A 23,325-nucleotide genomic window follows, 5' to 3' on the forward strand; every position below is an offset into this window, starting at 1 on the left:
AAGAGACACATGAGAGTGGCCCTGCTCCTCCTATGATAGATTTACAAATATTTATACACTTTCTAAAGCATCAATAATTCACTCTCTGTCCTCTTAACACTTATTTTGCATGCTCACCATTGTGATTATTACTAAAGCCCAACATACCCAACAGTATTATACAGTTTATTACTGGTTCAAGCTTTATGTGATTATTTTTTTTGATTTTCTGACTTGATTTGCTCTTGTTACCCAGCTGCCCCAGTCTTCTTGACAGAACTACGAAGTCAGGATGTTCCAGATGGATATCCAGTTAGCTTTGACTGTGTGGTGATTGGCAAGCCCCCTCCCACTGTTCGCTGGTTTAAGGATGGCAAATTGCTGGAGGAGAATGACCATTACATGATCAATGAAGACCAGGAGGGCTGCCACCAACTAATTATCACCACTGTGCTTCCCACTGACATGGGTGTCTATCGCTGCACAGCTGAAAACAGCAGCGGCATTGCAGCCACTAAGGCTGAACTCAGGGTGGACAGTGAGTGAACGTGCATCACGTACCCACATGTGTTTGTTTCACAAATATTTGTACTTTCAATCGTTACATTTTGTCCCTGTGATGGCAAACAGTTAAGGCAAAATCCAAAAAATAACCAATTGACTGGGTTGAACATAGCTTATTGGTGTAATATAACAGTGTTGTTGTATCCAACATCTGCATAACCATTATCTTAAACCCTATCTTAAACCTTATTCCAGGTCACTTCTTGACCCGAAACAGAAGTCCTAATCCTAGACTAGCCTCTTAGAAATGTAGAGTGGCCTAAATGACCCTACTTTGCAAGAATATTGTTACATTGAGAGTTCAAAACTAACACTGGTTCTCACAAGGCTAGCAAAATTACACAGTCACATGTACACATTAGGTCTTCTTTATTCCACTGATCATTGTATAATGCAGCATGCCAATCATTTCCAACAGTGTCTTGCAGCTCAGATTATGACACTGCTGCTGATGCCACTGAGACATCTTCCTATGTCAGTGCCAAGGGCTACCTTTCCAGGTGAATTTACTGTGAACAGCTTTTTATAGTGTTTAAAGACATATTGACAAATATATTTTATAATATTTTTAAATGTTGAGTACTTGATATGCACTGTTTTACTCTCTTTGAGCAGGGAAACTGAGACCTTCGAGTCTGTGACTGAAGATGATCAGTTACCACAAGTTATAGAGGAACTTCATGATGTTCATGTCAGTCCAGGTTCACCTATTGCAAAGATGGAGCTCAAAGTAAAGGGTATGTTTATTAACCAATATAAATGGTCAGTTTGTCTAAATAGCAGTGGATTGTGAGCCTTACAAATCTAGTCAACTTACACAAAAGAACAGTATATCTGAAATGTCTACTGTCTTCCAGGCTTCCCCAAACCCAGAGTATACTGGTTCAAAGATGGCCATCCTCTGCGGGCCTCAGCAAGGATTACGTTGCTAGCAGAGCGAGATTATCATGGTGTGGAGATCCTGGAGGTGAAGAAAGAGGACATGGGAGAGTACTCTGCTTACATCAGCAATGCAGCCGGTTCTGCTTACTCCTCTGCCCGACTGATTGTCCTAAGTACGTGTATCTAAACAGTTGACTACACAAAAACAGCATGAGATACTGTACTGCATACTGAGATACTTTGAGCTTAAAAACTGCAGTTAAGATGCTTAAATAGTAACAACTGTGTTTTGTAACAGAACCAGGGGAGATTTTGCCACAAGATAAAAAAGGTAATTTGACATTTATCCTACAGACTTGGAACTGGTACTGGTTCCTTTGAAGATATAATGATATATTATAAGTGACCGAGCTCTAGCATTACAGTGTACTGCATTTTTACAGATTCCAAGGAGCCCTTGGTGCCACCACGGTTCCTTGAAAGGTTCAGCAACAGGAAGGTGAAACAAGGAACCAGCATCACTTTGTCTGTCAAAGTAGAAGGTTTGTTCACTTCATTGTTTGATTGTTTAAACACCTGCAAACATTTTATCTGTGGTGTGTGCAAAAAGATTGTTTTAATGAGATCAAAACCAAGTGCTGCAACTCACGTGGCGCTACCTGGTATAGCATGAATTACAAATTCTCAATACTCACCTTTAATTTTTCAGGGTCTCCCACTCCCATGGTCTCCTGGCTGAAGGAGGAATCAATGGAAGATGTCCTGTGGATCAAGCCTGATACCAAGGGATACAAAATAGCAAGCTCTGGGCGACAGCACAGCCTCATCTTGATGGATGTGGGAACAGAGTACACTGGTGCCTATACGTGTATTGCCACAAATAGGGCAGGACAGTCCATCTGCACTGCCCACCTCGAGGTGGATGACAGTAAGGAAAACAAAATTATCTATGCTCTCTCTCTATGTTTATTATCATGATCTATGAGTATAGTCCTAAAAAAGAAGACACCAAGTAGAGTACAAACCTCTAACTTCATCATCATGAGTCATCGGGGTTTTGATTTTCCAAGAAAACAGAATGTGAATACATTGCTTTTTAGCAGCCAATTTGCTTCTGATGTTGGACAGACATTAGCACATAAAAATGTCATAATAGTTATGGCTAAAAGTATCTCATGGCAAAATTTTCATAATGGTATTATTACTAAAGGCTGATCAAGTGATCCTTGGTGTTTTTTATCATTTCATCCAAATCCTCAGCACCAAAGAAAGAGACCAAAGCCACAGAGTAAGTTTTTGTTGGATATGTGAAATGGCACAGCAAATAAAAATATGTATATACTGTACATTGTAAAATACATAAATAAATTGAAATATATGAAAATAAAATGCATAATTTAATAATCCTCAGGGTTCTTGGGATTACAGTTAGTCCTCCAGAGGAGGAGGCTAACAGAGAAAAAGGTAAGACACATCAATTTTATATGCTGTCATATACAAGTGTTATTTTAGTAGTCTGTTGTTTATAGTGAAACTGTAAATACTACAATGTTTATGGCATTCTTTCCACTTTGTGGCTTGATTCAAGAGGGTAAAATACCCTACATAGGTGAAGTAGGTACAGAGGAATTCCTCATGAAACTCACCTCCCAGATCACTGAAATGGTATCAGCGAAATTCACTCAAGGTAAGTGTATGTTATAGACCATTCTGTCTATGCAATAAAATATTAAATTATTTGATAATGCAATAGAAATTCTGAAGTTTACAACACTTTCTTCTAGAGAAATACTGAGAAATGAGTATATTGCTAAAAATGCTGAACTTACTGTACTAATAGGCTAATATCATCAGGCAACCTCGAGGTAGTGATTAGGTTTTTTACTTTTAGTATCTAAAAGTATAACAGTAATAGTTAACCCATTTAGCTTAGAATATTGACAGTTAACCACACAAAATTGTTTCAGCTCTTCAGAAAGACAGATGTAAGAATCTGTTTTTGATCAAATAAATGATTGAGATACTAGTAGAAAACACAACAGCTAGGAACGTGGGTGGTACTTTGGCTTTCTACCGTGTATAACCTTCAAAATGCATGTGAGTGATACAAATAATATCCAGCACCCACTGTCTCTGGTATGAAGGTAGAATGAAATACACATATTATGTCATTGAATGTTGATGATCAATTTTGTCATCATCATACATGCAACAAGCTAACTGACCAGATGACATACAAGATAGGGAACCAAGGCCACAGAGTGTTTTTACGTTTTTATTCCAACCAAAGACTATACCAGGTGATTACACTGTTGAGGACATCACGTGGTATTTTCAGTGTTTGCATATCCCTTTGCTAAATTATACTGAATATTAATTTTCTGATACTTAACATGAACACTGTATATTAAACGTGCAAGCTGCCATTAATGGCTTTGCTAGTAGCTAATACCAAAGCTGCTTAAAAACATATAATCAATCTAAACATTGTGTTGGATACAGTGCTGCTGTTAAGTGTTTTGTTACATACCTATCACAGGTTTGGTTGAATTAAGTGAATTTATACTGATAATTCAAGAATTTTGAAGGTGTTTAATCCGAATGCTTTAACACTTCAATTCTTGAATTAGAATTCACATATCAATGGAGATGAAGTTGGCAACAAACCTGTTGTTCCTTTCGTCCACTTCGTTTTTCAGCATGTAGTGCTTCATCGATGTGTATATGATTTACAGCCCCTTGTTGCTTCCTACAGACATCATTCCTTTATCACTTTTACAGCCATCAGTTTATCAACCCAACCAATTAAGTGCTCATCCAGTCATTAATTTGTTATTCAGACAGCTCACAGAATCACGAAGTGCTCCAGTGGATGAAATCTTGGCCTAAAGCTACCAGTATGTATCCCAAGTGCATCAGCCTCACAATAATTGTACATTTTTTTCACAAGATATATGACTTGGTGAGATATTTTTTAGCATTAGGTCACTAAGGAGATGACTTGTGGAAACAATGTTGTCTTATATTTTCTTAAATCTTCCTAAATATAGGAAGACATGTATTATCATGTTTTAAGCTGCTATCATCCCTCATTTTCTAACTTCCCATTATAAGTGTTCAAACATCTTTTCCATTTTCATGCTGTCTGCGTCGCTTATTTCATCACCATTGAGGTTTCCTTGACATTTCAAAATGGGTTTGAAATTAGTCACTGAGTTATAGCTTGAATACATGCTCACATACAGACATGTATGTGTAGAGCTCAGATCACAAATGTTATCTGTACTGCAGCTTTTTGTTGCATGTTGTCACAATACTAACGCAATCACAGTAAAGCATTTAGAGTTAAATGATTATTGTTGAATTTTAGCACTACTTTAAATATGTAAAATATTTATTTATTTGGAAATAAAATCATAAATTGCATATTGGAGTGATGATTTGCCTCTTTGGAGAAACATTAAATTAAGCACCAGTAGATGCCAGCACAGAACCATTTATTGCTTGAAATGTGACTTTATGCTGACTCGTCCTGCCTCAGCTGCGCTCTGACGAACTGAATGGAGTGGGTACTAATAACTGCTACCACATTTAAGCCAAAACCTGATACCATTTCATCTAGAGCAAAGTACTTAAGTTTAAAAGATAGATGGATCATCAGACTTGGACATGTTGTAGCACTTTTCACAATTGACCCATCATGCTCTGATTACCTTCTTCCCTCCTTGCTACCCCAGCTTCATTACGCGTACCAGGTGTTGACAGTGATGATGAGACTAAGACCCCCTCTGCATCACCTCATCACGGTCGCTCTCGTCCTCCTTCCCTCATTGCTGACTCCTCCTCTGAGTCTGATGAGGGGGATGCCAGGGGAGAGGTGAGATGCTGTATGGACATCATACATTTAACATATTGTGGGCCAAAATTTGTTTGTATTGGTCAGAAATGTGAAGAAATTATTCTTAAACAGGGTTCACATAAATTTAATCTGGTAAAGATATCATGATGAAATGATCTGTAAATATAGAATGACCAGAAAAATAGAGACACCTGTGCAAAACAATGCGATGCAATACTTTATTTTTGCAGTATTCTTTTTTGCTGAGACTATAGTACCTCATAAGATTCTACAGTACATATTGAGGCTGTACTTAGTGATGGCATTGATATATATGGAGGACAGAAATATTACAAACAATATAATGCAAACCAGTACAACACCAGCACAAACCATTGTCTATTTACCACAGAGTCAGATCTCTGAAGCAGAACAATTATTGTAAGTTGTGTAAGAAAATAATATTTATTACAAGACTGTACTATTGGATTGTATTACTATGCATTACTATACTTTTATCATAATTTTCTAGTATCTGCAAGTAGTGAGTAATTAAAGTATCTCCCACAATTAGAACCAGGTGAGAGTTCAGACCTTAACCTGGGATGTAAACAGACTCTGGGTTACATTCAATAGATGTTTAAAATTTTAGGCGCACATTAGATGTATTTTACAGCAGTTAATACATGGTCTCCAACAATTGTGGTAGGTTTTCTCTGTGGCTCACAGAGCAGACTGTCTGGGCAGCTTCTACATGTGATTGTGTATAACTGTCAGAGTCAAGGTGTTCCTGAAATACAGCAATTGTTCTGTATCCGGATAGATTAAATTTTAAAAAACAAAATTTGACTCTAGATGAGAGTAAAATCAAACCATTTAGTCGATGTACAATAAACACATTGACATTAGTTAATCAATGTGGAATTGACAATAACCACATGACATTAGTTAACTACACACAACAAGCTCATGCCTATCTTATTTGTAGTTTGTAATTTCTTTGTAGTAAATGGACATAAGAGGCAACAATTCTAATGCTGGTATACATATGAAATGCCAAAATGTAATTTGTGAGATTCTTGTGAAGTGCAAACTTAAAAAACATAAAATACAGAGAAGTAAGAATGACAATAGGACTAAGACTGTAGCATACACAGCTTTACAACATACTGAATTTATATGTTATCATATTGCACATACATTATGTGTGCTGTCATTAATATAAATTCTTTACAGATGTTTGACATCTATGTGGCAACGGCTGACTACAACCCCACCATTGCAAGCAAAGAATCCATCTCCCTGAAGGAGGGACAGTATGTTGAGGTTTTGGACTCAGCTCATCCACTCAAGTGGTTAGTCCGGACCAAACCCACCAAAACTACACCATCTCGCCAAGGATTCGTCTCACCTGCCTACCTGGACAAGAAACTCAAAGTATGTCTCAAAGCTACAGCAGTTGATCCACCAGAATAACATCTTAACTTTTTTCACTAGCATCAGTTCTTGAAGCCTTTGAACATTTGAAGCTGATAATAAAAATGTCTATTCCTCCAGCTCTCTGCTGATACGGGTGACCTTCCAGAAACAAATGTAGAGGAGGTATCTGAGGGAGAATACAAGAGGAAATTATTGTAAGTAAACCTTATCTACTCTCACTAAGCAAATACTGGAACCAAACACAGCATCATAACCAATATGCTTCTTTATATTATTTCATGTCCCTAGCCAACTGATTCAGGACTTGGTCAAGGGTGAATCAGAGTTTGTTAAAGAGGTAAACTTCTTTACCTCCCATCACCTGAAGCATGCAGACAGCTCCGATGCACCACCTGATGTCAGCAGCCACAAAGAAGCCATATTTAGGAACATTGATGATATCAAGACCTTCCACAGCAAGTGAGTTCACCTCTTGATGACTAGTCTTTGTAGTCAGCTTTTTTAGAAAAGAAAGCAAAGATGTGTTTTGCATCTTTATCATCTATGCAGAGAACAATTTGTATTCTCCTTTCTGATTAACTTAATGACAAACAATGAGATTTACAGTGAAATTTCCTTCATCGTCATTAAATGAATTCTCTGAATTTTCTTTGTAGGGCCTTCATGCCAAAGTTAAATGACTGTGAGACAGACGATGACATAGCCATGTGCTTCCTGAAGAACAAAGAGGGCTTCGAGAAGTACCTCCAGTATCTTGTAGGTCAGGGTCAGGCTGAATCTGCCCTCAGTGACAAGACTGTCCACTGCTTCTTCAAGGTAACACAGCTCTTCACAGAACTATTATGACAAAACCCATTACACTCTCTGAATTTTAACTTAACATCTCCTGCCACACAATAAAAATATTTCTGTTGTTTCAATTTGCAAGTAATTTATTTTGCAAGCCGAATTAAAGCTGTAATTTATTTGACAACTTACTCCTGTACACTGTAGTTGCTACCTTGTAAATACCTTACTTACGGTGACTGTGAAAGGACTTCACTAATATAATGATTTGAAATTTTAAAAAGTCCACCTTTCATTATATTGCAGGAGTACACTGACAAAGAGCAAGCCAGTGCAGACCCTGCGGGTCCCCCTGTACGCAGCATCAACACCTACATCCAACAACCACTGGAGAGGATTCAGAAGTACAAGGTCTTCCTCAAGGTGACAGCTTTCACACAGAATATGCAGTCGTCTTGTTGAGATCACTTCTCTACATCACAGATGGGAACTCATCATTTACATCTGTTATGTCAACTACTTCTTGGTGAGTATCACCTCAGCTTTATTGAAATTTCTTCTCCAACATCTTCAGGAGCTCATTCGAAACAAGGCAAGAAACGGTCAGAACTGCTGCCTCCTGGAAGAGGCGTATGCCATGGTGTCTGCACTTCCTCAGCGCTCCGAGAATACCCACCATGTCTCCATGATAGAGAACTATCCTGCAACCCTGGAAGTACTAGGAGAGCCACTTAGACAGGTAGGATATAGTTGCTGAATGAGTAATGCAATGATTAGAGGCTCGATTGTCTTACTGTTTGATTATGTGTATATGTTTTTTTTTCCTTTTTGCACTAGGGACCTTTCCAAGTGTGGGAGGGAGCGCCTGGAATTAGGACGTCCTCTAGAGGTCACCACCGCCACGTGTTTCTCTTTAAGAACTACTGTATAATCTGCAAACCCAAGAGAGACAGCAACACTGATACACAAGCTTATGTCTTTAAGAACATGATGAAGGTAAGACTTTTGATACAGTCATACCTTCTTTTACTGTCATCATATCTCTTGTGGTCTAACAGCTGACTGATGTTTGCTGTATTCTTCATCCTATTGCAGCTGAATAACATTGATGTGAATGAGACAGTGGAGGGTGATGACCGTGCCTTTGAGATCTGGCATGAACGCGAGGACTCGGTCAGAAAATATACCTTGCAGGCCCGAACCGTTACCATCAAGAACTCATGGCTGAGAGACTTCCGAGAACTACAACAGCGATACACCATGCCTGCTTGGAGTGAGTGGGATGCACAATCTAAACATGTTTTTCTTTTATCACTCCCACTTTCAAACATTGTCTTCCATGGTTAATCTGCTTTTATAGGTCCCCCTGACTTTGATGAAATTCTGGCAAACTGCACAGCGGAGCTGGGACAGACTGTTAAACTGGCCTGCAAAGCCACTGGAGTACCCAAACCTGTGGTCACCTGGTACAAGGGTACAATGTTTTCACTATTTCCTCCACTGGTCGGTAGAGTAACACTATATGCCCTGACTGAGTGACAGATTAACTTCTGTATGCAAGCAGTCGTCTGAGGCTAAATGTTTTGCATCAATACATTTTGGTTTACTTGTTGGTTGTAGACGGACGTGCAGTGGAGGCAGATCCTCATCACATCATCATTGAGGACCCTGATGGTTCCTGCACGCTTATACTGGATAACATGACAGCAGATGATTCTGGCCAGTACATGTGCTTTGCCACAAGCCCAGCTGGCAATGCCAGCACTCTTGGCAAGATCACTGTTCAGGGTAAGTGACATACAGTATGAAAGTGTCCCAAAACACCCCATGTTTTCATCTATTAACATGGTGTAGCACAGGAAATTTTAGAAATTAGTCATTCTGCAATTAAACTAACATAAAAGACATTTTGAAATTAATAATAATAATAAACTTTATTTATATATCACTTTTCAAAACAACCGTTACAAAGTGCTTCACAAACAAGAACACAAAAGAAAGCAGGAAAACAACCACATACAAAATCATAGTCAACAAACAAAATAACACATACAACAGTTAAAAGTAATGATGAAAATAATGGATAAAAGTAACACATGAGAGTAACAGACAAAATAAGTAACAAATAAACTAATTAACCAAAAGCCATGCGATAGAAGTAAGTTTTGAAAGACGATTTAAAAGAAGGCAGTGAATTTTGTAGTCTAAGTTTCTCTGGTAAGCTATTCCAAAGAGTGGGGCCCTGACAGCAAAAGCCCTGTCATCCTTGGTCTTCAGCCTTGACCAGAAAATAGCTAACAGGGCCTTATCAGAGGATCTCAAGCTACTTGTTGGTGAATAATAGTTCAGAAGCTCAGCCAGGTAGCTTGGTGCCATATCATTCAGGGCCTTAAAGGTCAAGAGTAAAATTTTAAAATCAATTCTAAAACAGACAGGTGGCCAGTGAAGGGAAGCTAAAATAGGGGAGATATTGATAATGCTTTCGTGATTTGGTTAGAAGTCTGGCGGCTGTATTTTGGACACCCTGAAGCCATGCAACCATATTTTGGCCAAGGCATGTAAACACTGCATTACAATAATCTAGACAAGAAATGGTAAAAGCATGAATCACTCTTTGAAGATCATTAAAAGAAATAAAAGATCTAATTCTAGAGATATTTCTCTAGTGGAAAAAACAAGACTGAGCTAACCTTTTAACACGAGACTCAAGAGGGAGGTTCTGATCTAAAATAACTCCAAGGTTCTTAGCAGTGGCTACCACATGCTGAGCTAGAGAGCCAAGAGCAGGCAGAAATTGGCCATGAGTGTGCTCAAGGCCTATAATAAGGATTTCTGTTTTGGAGGAGTTAAGCTGAAGAAAAATTTCTGCCATCCAGTCCTTAACCACAGCTAGGCAGTTATGCAGGGAAGATAACTTAGCTGATTCAGATGGTTTGCAGGACAAGAACAGCTGAGTATCATCAGTGTAGCAATGAAATTAAATATTATGCTGTTTGATAATGTGGCCCAAAGGGAGTAAATAAAGAGAAAATAAAATCGGTCCTAGAATAGGGCCCTGTGACACCCCATATATAGACAGTGCTTGAGAGGAGGTAAAGCCATCAACAGACATCACAATGAATTTTCTGTTCTGTTCAGAAATGTATGAGGAGAACTACTGGAGGGGCAGGCTTGGAGATACCAACCCATGTTCTCAACCTTTCAATAATAATGCTATAATCCAGTGTCAAATGCAGTACTAAGACCAAGCAGAACCAGTATCAAGCATTCACTTGCATCAGCCTTCATCAAAATATCACTGAAAACTCTTACAAGGGCAGTCTCTGTGCTGTGTTGCTGTCAGAAACCTGATTGGAATTTCTCAAAAATATCGATGTAGAAATTAAGAAACAAATAACCAATGTGGTTATCAAATAGGCAAAAAAGGAGCATCACTCCAATACAATTTCTATTTCTTAATGTTTGTGCTTAAACATGTATTAAATTCTTACATATTTCTTGTAGTGCCTCCTCGTTTTGTGAATAAAATGAGGACTGCTATCTTTGCTGCTGGTGAGGATGCTCAGTTCACTTGCGTCATACAGAGCGCCCCTAGCCCCAAGATCAGGTATTCATACTTCACTCACTATATTATAATGTTTGACGTTTTCAGAATATTTTGATTAAATTGAGATGGTTGTTTGGAATTATTTCTCACCCTGTGTGTTAATCTGTGCTCTCTGATTGTGTGCACCTGCGTATGGTCAAGGTGGTTCAAGGACGGCAGGCTGCTGACTGACCAGGAAAAGTATCAGACCTACAGTGAGCTCCGTAGCGGAGTTCTGGTCTTGGTAATAAAAAACCTAACAGAGAGAGACCTGGGACACTACGAGTGTGAGGTTGGTCTATAATAACATCCCTCTTGAATCACAGAGCTAATTATAGTGTTGTTGAAACTAATATGTGAGATGCATACATTATATCCAGAATGTTTTTTTAAAAAAAAGAATCATATTAATTTGGTCTCACAATTGTGTCTACACCCAAGAGTTGAGTCTAAGTGAGTTGATATCAATTAGCATCAATGAGTCATCTTTAGGACTCTAAAAATATATTCCTTATTGTTGCCAGTTGTCCAACCGTCTGGGCAGTGCCAAGTGTGCTGCTGATTTAGTTCTACCCTCCGCTGTGGCTCGCAGTGGTGAGCAGGCCATCAGGATTGAAGGTAGGAACACTGACTTAATACTCACAAAAAAGACTCTTTTTCAGGTTTTGAATAAGTAGAAAAGTAACACCTATTACGCTCATAATACAATAATGCTGATTTAGAGAAACAAAAGATACAATAGATGTGATCTATTTACTTTTCTTTCTACCTTAGATTAATTATCTTTCTTTGCCCATTAAATTTTATTCATTCTGCTTCCTCCATAGTTACAGAGCAGGAGACTAAAATACCAAAGAAAACCATCATCATGTAAGTGTGAACAGGCCATGTCCATCAAGCATGTTTGTTGCCTGGTAGGATGTGTTATCATCCCTTAAACCACTCATCAGTGCATTTCATGTCCTCCCCATTACTGCAGTAGGAAATGTTAATAGACTACAGACGGACAGCTTTACTTTGGCCTTGTTGTAGATGTGGCTTGCTAAAGAGGAAATTTGGAGCAATTTTGCATGTGTGTGTGCACTTCCCTCACTGGCCCCGTGTGTGCAGTATTTAGAGCCTGAGTGCAAAGGACTCTATCACAAGGATGATGAAAGGATGGGCTGTTTTCACCAGGGTGCTGTGCTGGCAACTTTATTATTGCAGCTCGTCACAGAGCATTTATATTTGAAATCAAGACTTCATACTTGTAATTGTATCATTTTAAAACATACACAATATACAGAGCAGTGCCGCATGCTTCTTGTGGCATGTTACATGTACTGTCCTTCCTTTCCAGTTTTTAGGGAGTCAGCTTTTCAAATTTAGTTACATAGTTTGGTGCCAGTTGTATGGTAATTGAAGCCCCCCTGCTTCCATCATGAGTGTGAAAACCGCATGCAGATCAGTATTTTCTATAGAAAGTTTTTGTCTTAATTCCAGTGAGGAGACTATAACCACTGTGGTGAAGAACCCACGTATGAGGAGGCACAGGTCCCCTGGCTTGACTGTTACTGGAGCCCACCGCTTGGAGACTTCCACCCCAGAGCCCCCCACAGCCAGGCTGAGGAGGATGCCCACTCCAAGAAAGACCACTATCCCAACCCTTTATGTTACTGAGCCTGAGGGTGCTGAGGCCAGGGTCACGGAAAGCAAGCCCAAGTGGGTTGAGGTAGAGGAGGTCATTGAGTACAAGGTCAATAAATCTCCCAGGCCGCCCAGGAGGAGAGGCATCTCACCGGCAGGGTCTGATCGTGCAGCCACTCCCTCCAGACCCAAAAGGTCTCCACCAGAAAACCCAAATGCCAACAATTCCAACAACAAGCTGGTGGAGCAGGCACAGGCCCAGCTGCAAGGAGACGTCAGCAGCCAGCCGCTCTCCTGGGAAGACGAGGAGGGTAGTGCTCCCTCTGGTTCTGCCGCTGAAATCATTGGAGAGCCACATGAGCTCTCATCTGTCCTTACCACAGCTGAAGAGAACGACGAGGACCTGGATGACCAACAGACCGTCATCTTTGAACCCGATGACGAAGATAATGATCTTGACCTTTACAGAAAGCAGGAACCAAAGATCCTGACACATGGAGATCGTGTTTTGACCCTCGAGGACTTGGAGGATTACGTCCCAGAAAAAGGAGAGACCTACGGCTCCTCCAGCACCCACGACCACCCGGCTGAAAAGCCGTGTGAGATCTCCGTGCTGCAGAGGGAGATCGGTGGGTCCACGGTGGGACAGCCAGTGCTCCTCAACGTGGGGCGGCCTGTCATGGTCCCGAGACAGAGGAGTGGCTTCTTCAGTCGCTTCAGGGATCAGCTCTCCAGCAGCCTCTTCTCATCTGCTGCCCCCCAAGCCAGTGGCACCCGGTCTAGAACGGAGAGGAATGTCCCCATTCAAGTGAGCCACGCAAAGCTGGAAGTGAAGCCTTCATACTGCTCAGAGGTGCAGAGAGTTGAGGGTGGGCAGCAGAGCTTTAAAACCAAAGTGTCAACTCAGACCTACGGATACACATCAGTGGGAAACCCAGTCACTCTTCAAATTAGTGATAATCTTTATCAGAACCAGTAGCTTTAAAATAACTGGGGTACAAGAAAGTATAATTTGGTACCACAAATCCTCTTAGTCTTAAATGGGGACAATACTTTTCTACTTACATGATGAATAAGACATATCCTAACCTGAAGTATATTTACTGCATTTGACAAACCATTCCATTTTGAAGCTATCCATCAGAAAATAGGCTCATCAGGTCTTTTTCTTGTCAAATGGTTAGAGTCAGATGGTCTCTTTAGACGTTCAGGCGTTTCTATAGAGAAAACTCTAAAGAAGAGAGAAAATCTAAGTATAAATTGTGTCACTGTAAGCAGGTTTCAGTCCCACACGGTTCTGTTACAACATCTATAAAACAGTAAGTGTATGTGTTATATAATACATAGTGGACAGAAGCCAAGAAACCAAGGCTTGACATTTGACTGATGGACTTTTGAAGGCTCTAACATTACATGTTTTGTTTCAGTTACACATAGTTTCACAAAATTATGAATCCAGGCAGTATATTTAGTGATGCTTTATACATAAACAAATAGCTATATATTTAGATATACAGTATATATTTTTGGTTTTTACTTTTGTACCTTTCAAGAAATGTTGCCTTTTTCACTTTTGCAGTGACCAATTCCTGGAGCAGCAAAAGTTGGAGTTAATGAATATTAATGAGGTCAAGTCTACACCTTTCTATTTCCGTATTGCTATAAGTTAATTTAAATATGCAATACTCATGTCAACCTGATAGCAGACCTTCGATGACTGTTGTGGTTCATGGGCTGTTGTTGAAGTTTAATCAAAGATGGGCTGTCAAATATGCTCAGGGAACTGAGTATATTTGACAAAATAAGTCCTCAACACCTTTGTGAATGATTTCAAAGGTGAGCAACGTATACAAACATGACATTTCTACAAGCAAATCATTTAAATGGGCTGACATAACAGATCTCAACTGACTGTTGAATTTACGTAATTTATTAGTGTGAAACAGATGTTTCTACCATCAGTTGTGAATTTAATGCTGTACTCAGTTTGTAGACATAACTGTGTCTGTTAATGCGGTGCAATGACCTGTGAACTAACAGGATATCACAGGGATATTTCAGTGTAAGTGATATATAGTTAGATGAGTGACTGCATGTATTTGCTTTTTCAGAGCAATTGTGTTCATCCAAAGTAATCCAGTCTTTCATGTCGTATTTAATTATGATGAAATGTTTGTGCAAAGTACCGACTTTACTACCTTCACTATGCAATTTAAGTGTCTAGAATAATTGCCTCCTTAATTATGTGTGTGTGTTGATTTTTTAGTCAGTTACAAGGATCATGTTATGTATTTCAGTATTACAGCACTAACAGATTGTAATTGCTTGTACATGTGTAGTTTTTGAGAGACATGTTTGTCTTCCAAAAGTGTTAAATCTGAATTAAATAAAAGTACGGCAAATTCTCAGCGACTTCCACAATTCTTATTTCTAACACAAACACAAACAGTTCTTCTTGGAGTATTGTAACATTTATTTAAGTTTCAACAAGCAACATAAGTCTTAATGCTGGATGTCTACTGGATTTAAGAAATACATAATGACATTTTTCCACAACAAGCACATTACTATAAGAGCTGGTTAAGTGTTAAATGGCAAACAAGAGGACTGCATGCATCTCAGTGAGTATGATGTTACATTTGCACTATTATGTTATAACAGAAACACAAAATTATGTGTACAAAGGAATGGGTGTCACAAGGGTATTTGGGTATTTTTAATATTCACGAAATTGATATTATAAGGAAATAAAACAGCAAATTATAGATAATCTGAATTGGGAAGGTGGAAGGATCATAAATGTTTTACAGTAAAAAGGAGATTTATTGTGTGCTTGATTCTAAGCAATATATCTTCAAAGTTAAAAAGCTCTCCTTTTGTTAGGAATCCAAACAGTCCACTGAATGCCATTTTACTGTAGAAATGAGGCTGCAAAATAATACTATTACACAATATAAAAGTTTTAAAAATTTACAACTGTAAAATAAACAGTTAAATTGTTCTGTCAGAACCCCACAAAAAATAAAGGACATTACATGTACTATCGTTTTTTTTTGTTCCATGTGACATTACCTATATTACGTGGGATTAAATCCTACCATAGCCCACAACAGTATTTATTGTTTTACAGCAAACAAATCTTAAGTGGAGTCTGTAAAAAGAAAAAACATTAACCAGCACTGGAATAGTTTTATTGTTTTAACAGTACAGTTGACTTGCATGTATGTACCCCCTGAAGTAAACCGCCCCCATGTCTCAGAGATCAGTCTCAATGCTAAAATTACACGTGTTGCTCTCTTGAATTAAACATGTGCAGGAGCTTGAACGCTGACATAAAACTCTCACTGTATCTGTCATCTGAATATTTCAGACTAACTCTGAAACTCAATTTCTCCGTCAACACAGTATATAACTGATTACACACAAAAAAACCTTCAAGTGTTAAGAGTAGCATAACTCACTGCTTACAAACCTAGGAATCCCGAGATGTGCTTATTCATACCCTTGACAGACCAGTTTACCCACATGTTGGAATGAGTTATGTTACTCTCCTTTTGTGTTAGTCCAAGGTGATGACAGGACAAGGCTACAAGCAGTATATCCGTGTTCAGTTAACCCTGTCCAACATCCTGCATACCATGCCAGTCACATATCAAGTACGCATTATTGGAGTATCTTTTTTTTTTCCATACAAATGAAATAAAAATCTGGAAAGCGCTCCTTGTCAATAAAAAAAATGTTCCACATTACAGTATGTTATCATTTAGTAAGAACTACTTCTAAACACCATGTAAAAGCTACGCGTCTATGTATCCGCTGACGGATGTTGTCTGAGCTTCACAGACCACCATTTGAGGGAATGTTCAGGACTGGAATGGAGGTCTGCGGTTTTGTGAGGAGTGGCTGGACGGGACTAAAAAGGTGTTGCGATGCTCGTCCCCTACGAAGACATGTTGACTTTCTTGACTTTAGTAATTTCCTAGAGAAGGGAAAACATATTTTATGATGGTCCAAATACATGTAGGTACAGTAATGTTGGTCAGGAAATACAGACAAATCCATAACTATTAACTAGGTAATTTCAAATAAGACTTATAGACTAACTTAAGCTGAATGACAATGACACATTCAATTTCCTTCCTTCATCTCCTAAGATTGTTCTGTCTCAGTTGATTTAAAGACATCATGTTTATCTGTGACATGCGAAAATGTGTTACAGGAGCACAAGTAAAGAAAAGTCGTGAAGTCAACAAACTTAACGTCAGTTAAACAGCAATATCTAAAGTTCATTAACATTAGTCACCATGACTTAGGTAAGTAAGGCTGTGAGCGCAAAACCCCTGACTGTATTGAACTGAGTGAGGATGTATTATATTTCTCATGAACTGACAGTTCGCTAAGCACTGCCACCCTTAATTACTGTTGCTACGCCTGTCTTGTGCAGCACATGTGAAGTTTCTCAAAATCTAATGTTAGCTCCATGAGCTGTTGAAAATTCTGTGTACCCAGATCCCCCTTCACCACTTGATAAGGAAGTGAACTGTTATGTATTGCAGTGTAGAGCTAGTTAGCCCTAGTGTTATATGTATAAATATAAATTTGGTTGCTTACATACTTGGACACGCAAAACAGATTTATGTTTTATTGGTTGTATTTTCACACAATGTGTATCAGTTTTAATGTTACAAGAGAAAAGGCTTTGAGGATGAGGAATAACTGATGTCTTTGGCAAATGTAAAGTTAAAATTTAGTTAGTAACTCGGATAAGAGTTTATCTGGTAATATTCCTGTTTAATGTGTATTGACTATATCTAATGTAGTGATCTGTGTTCGGCAATGGCAACTTACCTCAAGAAGAGCATCTTTTAACTTCCCATAAGCATCGTCCAAATGATCATTGATGATTACGACATCAAATACACCAGGTTCTTTACCTAGAAGGAGATAAAATTATGCTCAGTCAGGTTTTGAAAATGTATGTGGTTCTGAACTTTAATCTTTGTGAACAAAAGATAAGCACTTACTAAACTCCATATCCACTTTAGCCGCTTGTAAACGCTTCTGGAGGCTCTCCTCTGACTCAGTCTTCCTGTCTCTTAAACGCTTTTCCTGAAACAATACAAAGCAGAAAACGGGCTTCAACCTATGGAAGACATAACAGAAACATCCAAAGAGCATCTAAAAACGTATATGACCAGATCATTGGATACAAATCAAATTCAAGGTCACAGACAGTTTATCGATTCAATGAAATTTCCTTCTGTTCTCACCAGGACTGCCATGGATGGTGGCTGGATGGAGATGTAGATAGGACTGAGGTCTGTCCTTTTGATGTTCTTCACACCCTGCATGTCAATGTCAAGTATACAGATGAGGTTCTTGGCCTGGACGTCTTGCACGGCAGCTTTACTCGTCCCGTACATGTTCCCTGAAAACTCTGCGTTCTCAATGAAATCGCCTTTGTCGATCCCTGCCTGCATCACTTCCCTTGTAACATAATGGTAATCTGAAACCCCCCAAAAAAGGAGAAACAGAGAGCACACATAACTTAAGATACACAACTATTGACTTGAAATTAAAAAGTATGATTCACTGTTGGTGACCAGAGAGGAGGAATATGCTGTACCTTTGCCGTTCTCTTCTCCAGGTCGAGGGTTTCTTGTTGTATCTGAGGAATAATAAGCATTTTTGTCATATACTGTACTCGATTTGAATGTAGAGCTGAAACGGTTGGTCAGTTTATGCATTAGTTGATCAACAGAAAATGAATCTGCAAAAATTTTGATAACTGATTCATTTTTCAAAGGGGACATATCATGATTTTTGTGATTTTTATACTGTTATAATGTCAGATGTCTATGTTAAACATGGTCAAAGTTCCTCCCACGCCACCGGAAGTATGTGGAGGGGCAGCTGCAAGGATATGGCAAATCAAAACAGAGTGGGCTCCTCCGGAGGGGGGCCTTAAAGAGACGGGAGTTAAAACGGCCTGTTTCAGACAGAGGCTGAACTGAGGGGCTGTAAATCATACAAAGATGTTCTAGTAGAGCCTCAGAATACAAATACAGACCTGGAAATGTGCATATGTCCCCTTTAAGTAATTTTTTAAAACAAAAATGCAAAAAAATATCTGGTTCCAGCTTCTCAAATGTGAATATTTCTGTTTTATATCGTTGTTATATCATTGAACATCTTAAGGTTTTGGGACTGTTAAGACTAACAAAAACAAAAAAAACCTATCAAAAAAAAGTTATGAAAATGTTCATTTAGGCTCTGGGAGAATGACAGGCTTTTTATTTCATGACATCTCATAGACCAAACAATGATGAAAATAATGAGAATAATCATTTGTTGCAGCCCTATTTGAATTTTTAAAAATGCATTACATCTCCTACAAAACACTGATGACCTGCAGGTTTAAATATGCTGAACAACAATATGCCTCGATTGGTAATATGTCATTAGGGCCACAGGCTGGTACACTTACGGGAGACGCTGAAGCCAAACACACTGTCATATTCCTTCATGAGTTTCTTCAGCAGAGTGCTCTTCCCTGCCCCCGATGGGCCGCTAAACACCACGGGCCTGGGTCCAGCCATAGCTGAAAGAGAGGAGCACAGCAGAGGAGAGTTCAGGAAAGGAAACAAGTGGGTGAGGCTGCAATCTTACGAGGTGAGTCATCACAAGACCAAAATCAGCCTGTGCACCAACATACGGCTTTAAAAAGACGACGACATCACAACATTGCAGTGGGTTGACACGTTCAGACAAACCTCGCTCTGGTAGGATACGCACAATAAAAATGATAAGCCGGCAGTTGTAAAAGGAAACACAACTGATGAGACCAAAACATGTCTCACAAGTGCAGAGGCAATCAACTGGTTAGCAAGCCGTGATGTTACCATGGTGAGGTTGAGGGACAATTATTCACTAATTGGAGAGCCTTACTCTCAAATTAGCGGTAGCAGGAAAGAACAGAGCAGCTAAGTATTATTAGAATAAAAGGAAAAGCTGCTTTTATTACAGACAACAGGCTTATATCAATATAAACTACAGCTTAAAACAATTACTGAAAGCCTGTGAGTATTTCCAAAATAGCTCAATTTCCCTCAACATCTTACCTTTTCTATCCTGCGATACAGTCTATGCAACTTCTCTTTCACCACCAATAGTTTTTAAAATGAAAGTAAAAGTTTTGTCCGCTGCGCTCTTTATTATCTTTCCTCAGTACACACAGAGCTCTAACAGACTTGGAATTCAAGTGAATAAGGAGGGTGTGACTGTGTCCAAGAGCAGAAGGCAGGCACGAGAGACAGACAAGGAGGGCAGGACCATGTTTACACACCAGTAGATTTTGTTGTCCAAGATTAATGTGTTGAATAGATTATACATAATGAATCAAAGAGTCTGAGTTGACATGAACATAAATGCAGAAAACAATGCAGTCAGTGTAACAGGAAGTCAGCTGGTTTTCAGTCTTCCAAGCACATAGCAGCAACCAGAAACCAGCTACAGATTGACTGTTAAACAATTAAAAAGGGACTACAACGTGAGGCAAATATTAACCATCAAGGTTACTTGTCAAAAACTTCAGCCTATTACTTACATCAAGGTCAGGTATCAGACAGGTTGGGAATTAGTCCAAAAATGAGTTAATCCGAGACATTCTGACATGCTACAAATTACAAAAAAATAAATAAATAGAAACTAAATTTTAAAATAAAAACAAAAGTAAATTGCACTGGACTTCAGCAAGCCTGGAGAATAAAATCACAGCATCATGAGCCTTCTTGTCTCCAAGCAAACCAGATGCATCACGGTTCTGTTGGCAGGTGCAAATGACAAGAGTAATTCTCCATTGCCTCTTGAATGCTTCTCGTAAACAGCTACATGGCTAATTAAAGGTGCAGGAGTTCCTTTTTTCAGAGGTCAGTGAAGAGGCCTCAACATGTTTAAGAGTCCTGTTCTAGTGTGTTTATCACCTCCAACCCTGAACTGCTTCGTTAGTTTGTTATCGAGGATTGTATTTTGGCAATGTGCACTGGCTCCCTGTTATCATTTAGAACCAACTAGAGCTGCATCTAACAGTTATTTTCATCTTTTCTTAATTTTTCCACTATCTTTTCAATTAATTGTTTAGTCTATAAAGCATCTAAACATAGTAAAAAAATGTCCTAGAGCACAAGAGGATGTATTCCAGTTGTCCAAAAACCCAGAGATATATAATTTATAATGATATAAAACAAAGAAAAGCAGTAAATTTTCACGTTCGGTACAACCAGAGAATTTTTTTGCAAACTTGCTTAATAAATGACTTGAAATTGTTGCAGATTAATTTTGTTGATCTGCTATTTCAGCTCTATAAATAAAAAAAAAGGAGAATTTTGGCTGCTTAAACTTGAATAAAGCTTATACTAGAATAGTTCATCAAACATTTATAAGCAAAAAGCCTCATCAGCTTGCTTGTTGATGGATACAGTATCTCCTAAATAATGATAATTAATGCTGCAACACTTGATTCTGTCATTAAAAATCTGACTTTCAGAATGAATTACTACCGTTTATAAAGTAATAACACTAGATATTATGATTTTATGAATGTAAAGATTTATTATCTTTTTCTCTAAATATAATTTTCACATAATTTTATCATTATTATGGTTCTTCTCTTGCAGGTGAGTTTAGATATGTAATTTTAATGCATTACTTTGAACAATGGACGGGCATTTTTCATCGTTTCTGACATTTTACAGACTACAAAAGAAACTGAAAAAATAATAAAACGCCTGCAGCTTCCTACAGCCCAGCACCCACACAAGAATCAACCTCTCGTACTTAGAGCTGCATGACAGGAAATGAGAGACGTGAGTTTGGGCTGACGCTAATTGAAAGCTGCACTGCGCTTGACTGTAACCATGTGCACTGAACACCATGTGACTGATACTTGACCAAAGCGAATCATGTGAAATCTATTAGGTCTCAGTCGTCTAGTAGGTGTTCAGTATTACAGCTGAAACAGTGAGTCAATTAATTGAGTAATTAATTGACAGAAAATAAATCAGCAGCTATTTTAGTAATAATCAAGTTACTTTTCAAGCAAAAAATGCTGACAATGTAATGATTGCAGACTCTCAAATGTGATGATTAGCTGCTTGTCTTTGCCTTATATGACAGTATACTGAATATCTTTGGCCTTTGGACTGTTGGTTGGCAAAACAAGCATTGAATATGTCACCTCTGGCTCTGGGGAGTAATGATCATAATTTTTTTTACCATTTCCTGCCATGTAATGGACAAACTGATAAATCAAGAAGATAATTGAAAGATTACTTCTAATTAGATTACATCTTTGTTGCAGCCCTAGAAAGTACAACATACAACGTTACGTTAAAACAGTTGTGTTGTTAGTTCACTTTTTCCTGACGTAGAGGTGATCTGGTGATGATGAGGGCACATGTTCAACCAGTTTTCATCCTCATCCAGTCTAATGCTGTGAGCTCTTCGTTCTCACTCATTTTTATTTGATCAATACAAGACTTAGCATACATAAAAATGCCAAAATAGCACACTCCGTTTATTATATTTATTGTTATAGAGAGTGTGTTACAAGTGTCTGAGACTTGTGCCAGAATGATTTAACAGATAAAAACAACAAGCTCAGGCATTACAAACTGCACTTTGACTCAATCTTAGGAGCAATAAAAGGCAATAGCATCACTATCATGGAAATGCTGAGTTAACATGTAGAGGATGGTAAACCCATTTCCTAAGTGAAATGTTGGTGATTATTACTGTGCAGTAATGCTGATTGGCATGCTGGCTATTGTAAAAAAAAAAAATCAAGAGTCAGCTAGAGCTGCAACGATTAGTTGATCAACAGAAAATTAATCAGCAACTATTTTGATCATTGATTAATCGTTTAGAGTCTTTTTTTTTCTTTAAAAAATATTCCAAAATTTTTTGGTTCCAGCTTATTAAATGTGAATAACGCTGGTTCCTTTAGTACTTCATGATAATTAAAATATCTCTGGGTTGTGGACCATTGGTCAGGACAGAAAAAGACATGTTAAGTTGCATCTTGGTAACTTGCATCATTTTAGAGACCAAACAACTAACCGATTAATCAAGAAAATAATCGACTGATTAATCCTTAATAAAAAAAAAATCACCTTTAGTTGCAGCCCTATCAAGAGTGTACTGTATACACTGGATGAAAACAGTAGATGTCTTTGGCATTGTTTGTAATAACTCAAAGTAAAACTTTTATCTACAACGAATTATGCAGGATTTGGCGTATCGGTCGTCTTGGAAGCATTACAACTGTCAAGCAGTCACACTAGTAACACTACAAAGTCAGACAAGGAATGCAATACAAAAATCATCTTTCCCTGCAGCAGAGACAATCTGACTTCTGCAGGAATTGAATGGCAGCTTTAGAGAGCAACAGACACATCAAACACATCGACAGAGACGAGACAAATATCCTCCTTCATACCTGAAAATAGCCTGGAAAAATATCTCATGTACATCGGGAGCTACTTCAGTCCGAGGTTTAGGGACCGTCTCCGAAGGATCGTCTCCCTCCTCGGCTCCGTCTCTTCTGCTGCGCCAGCCATTAGGGCTA

At 38.6% G+C, this 23,325-nt stretch overlaps 2 protein-coding genes across 6 annotated transcripts in view; one reads left to right on the forward strand and one right to left on the reverse strand.

Annotated features, from left to right (window-relative positions):
• Positions 1-15,105, forward strand: part of obscnb (obscurin, cytoskeletal calmodulin and titin-interacting RhoGEF b) — a 68,183-nt gene extending 53,078 nt beyond the window's left edge. For all 5 annotated transcript variants that reach the window (XM_042427541.1, XM_042427542.1, XM_042427543.1 and 2 more), the window contains 27 exons: positions 236-517; positions 962-1,043; positions 1,159-1,280; positions 1,401-1,598; positions 1,724-1,756; positions 1,869-1,967; positions 2,135-2,353; positions 2,686-2,713; positions 2,837-2,889; positions 3,014-3,112; positions 4,266-4,322; positions 5,163-5,302; positions 6,500-6,700; positions 6,821-6,897; positions 6,992-7,162; positions 7,360-7,519; positions 7,796-7,912; positions 8,064-8,228; positions 8,327-8,485; positions 8,585-8,762; positions 8,850-8,963; positions 9,110-9,277; positions 10,994-11,096; positions 11,238-11,367; positions 11,600-11,693; positions 11,903-11,945; positions 12,558-15,105. In XM_042427541.1, the coding sequence (XP_042283475.1) occupies positions 236-517; positions 962-1,043; positions 1,159-1,280; positions 1,401-1,598; positions 1,724-1,756; positions 1,869-1,967; positions 2,135-2,353; positions 2,686-2,713; positions 2,837-2,889; positions 3,014-3,112; positions 4,266-4,322; positions 5,163-5,302; positions 6,500-6,700; positions 6,821-6,897; positions 6,992-7,162; positions 7,360-7,519; positions 7,796-7,912; positions 8,064-8,228; positions 8,327-8,485; positions 8,585-8,762; positions 8,850-8,963; positions 9,110-9,277; positions 10,994-11,096; positions 11,238-11,367; positions 11,600-11,693; positions 11,903-11,945; positions 12,558-13,680 (4,415 nt within the window). In that variant the 3' untranslated portion in view covers positions 13,681-15,105. The remainder of the gene's footprint in view (positions 1-235; positions 518-961; positions 1,044-1,158; positions 1,281-1,400; positions 1,599-1,723; positions 1,757-1,868; positions 1,968-2,134; positions 2,354-2,685; positions 2,714-2,836; positions 2,890-3,013; positions 3,113-4,265; positions 4,323-5,162; positions 5,303-6,499; positions 6,701-6,820; positions 6,898-6,991; positions 7,163-7,359; positions 7,520-7,795; positions 7,913-8,063; positions 8,229-8,326; positions 8,486-8,584; positions 8,763-8,849; positions 8,964-9,109; positions 9,278-10,993; positions 11,097-11,237; positions 11,368-11,599; positions 11,694-11,902; positions 11,946-12,557) is intronic.
• A 770-nt stretch (positions 15,106-15,875) lies between these two features.
• On the reverse strand, positions 15,876-23,324 carry guk1a (guanylate kinase 1a). The gene is made up of 7 exons (XM_042428938.1): positions 23,197-23,324; positions 19,189-19,302; positions 18,328-18,369; positions 17,972-18,207; positions 17,726-17,810; positions 17,550-17,635; positions 15,876-16,680 (listed from the first exon to the last, which is right to left on the reverse strand). Exons 1-7 carry the CDS (start codon positions 23,228-23,230, stop codon positions 16,642-16,644), a joined length of 636 nt encoding a protein of 211 aa, XP_042284872.1. The 5' UTR covers positions 23,231-23,324; the 3' UTR covers positions 15,876-16,641.
• Position 23,325: the final 1 nt, after the last annotated feature.

The sequence above is a fragment of the Thunnus maccoyii genome, chromosome 12, assembly GCF_910596095.1.
Source record: "Thunnus maccoyii chromosome 12, fThuMac1.1, whole genome shotgun sequence".
Classification (NCBI taxonomy): Eukaryota; Metazoa; Chordata; class Actinopteri; order Scombriformes; family Scombridae; genus Thunnus; species Thunnus maccoyii.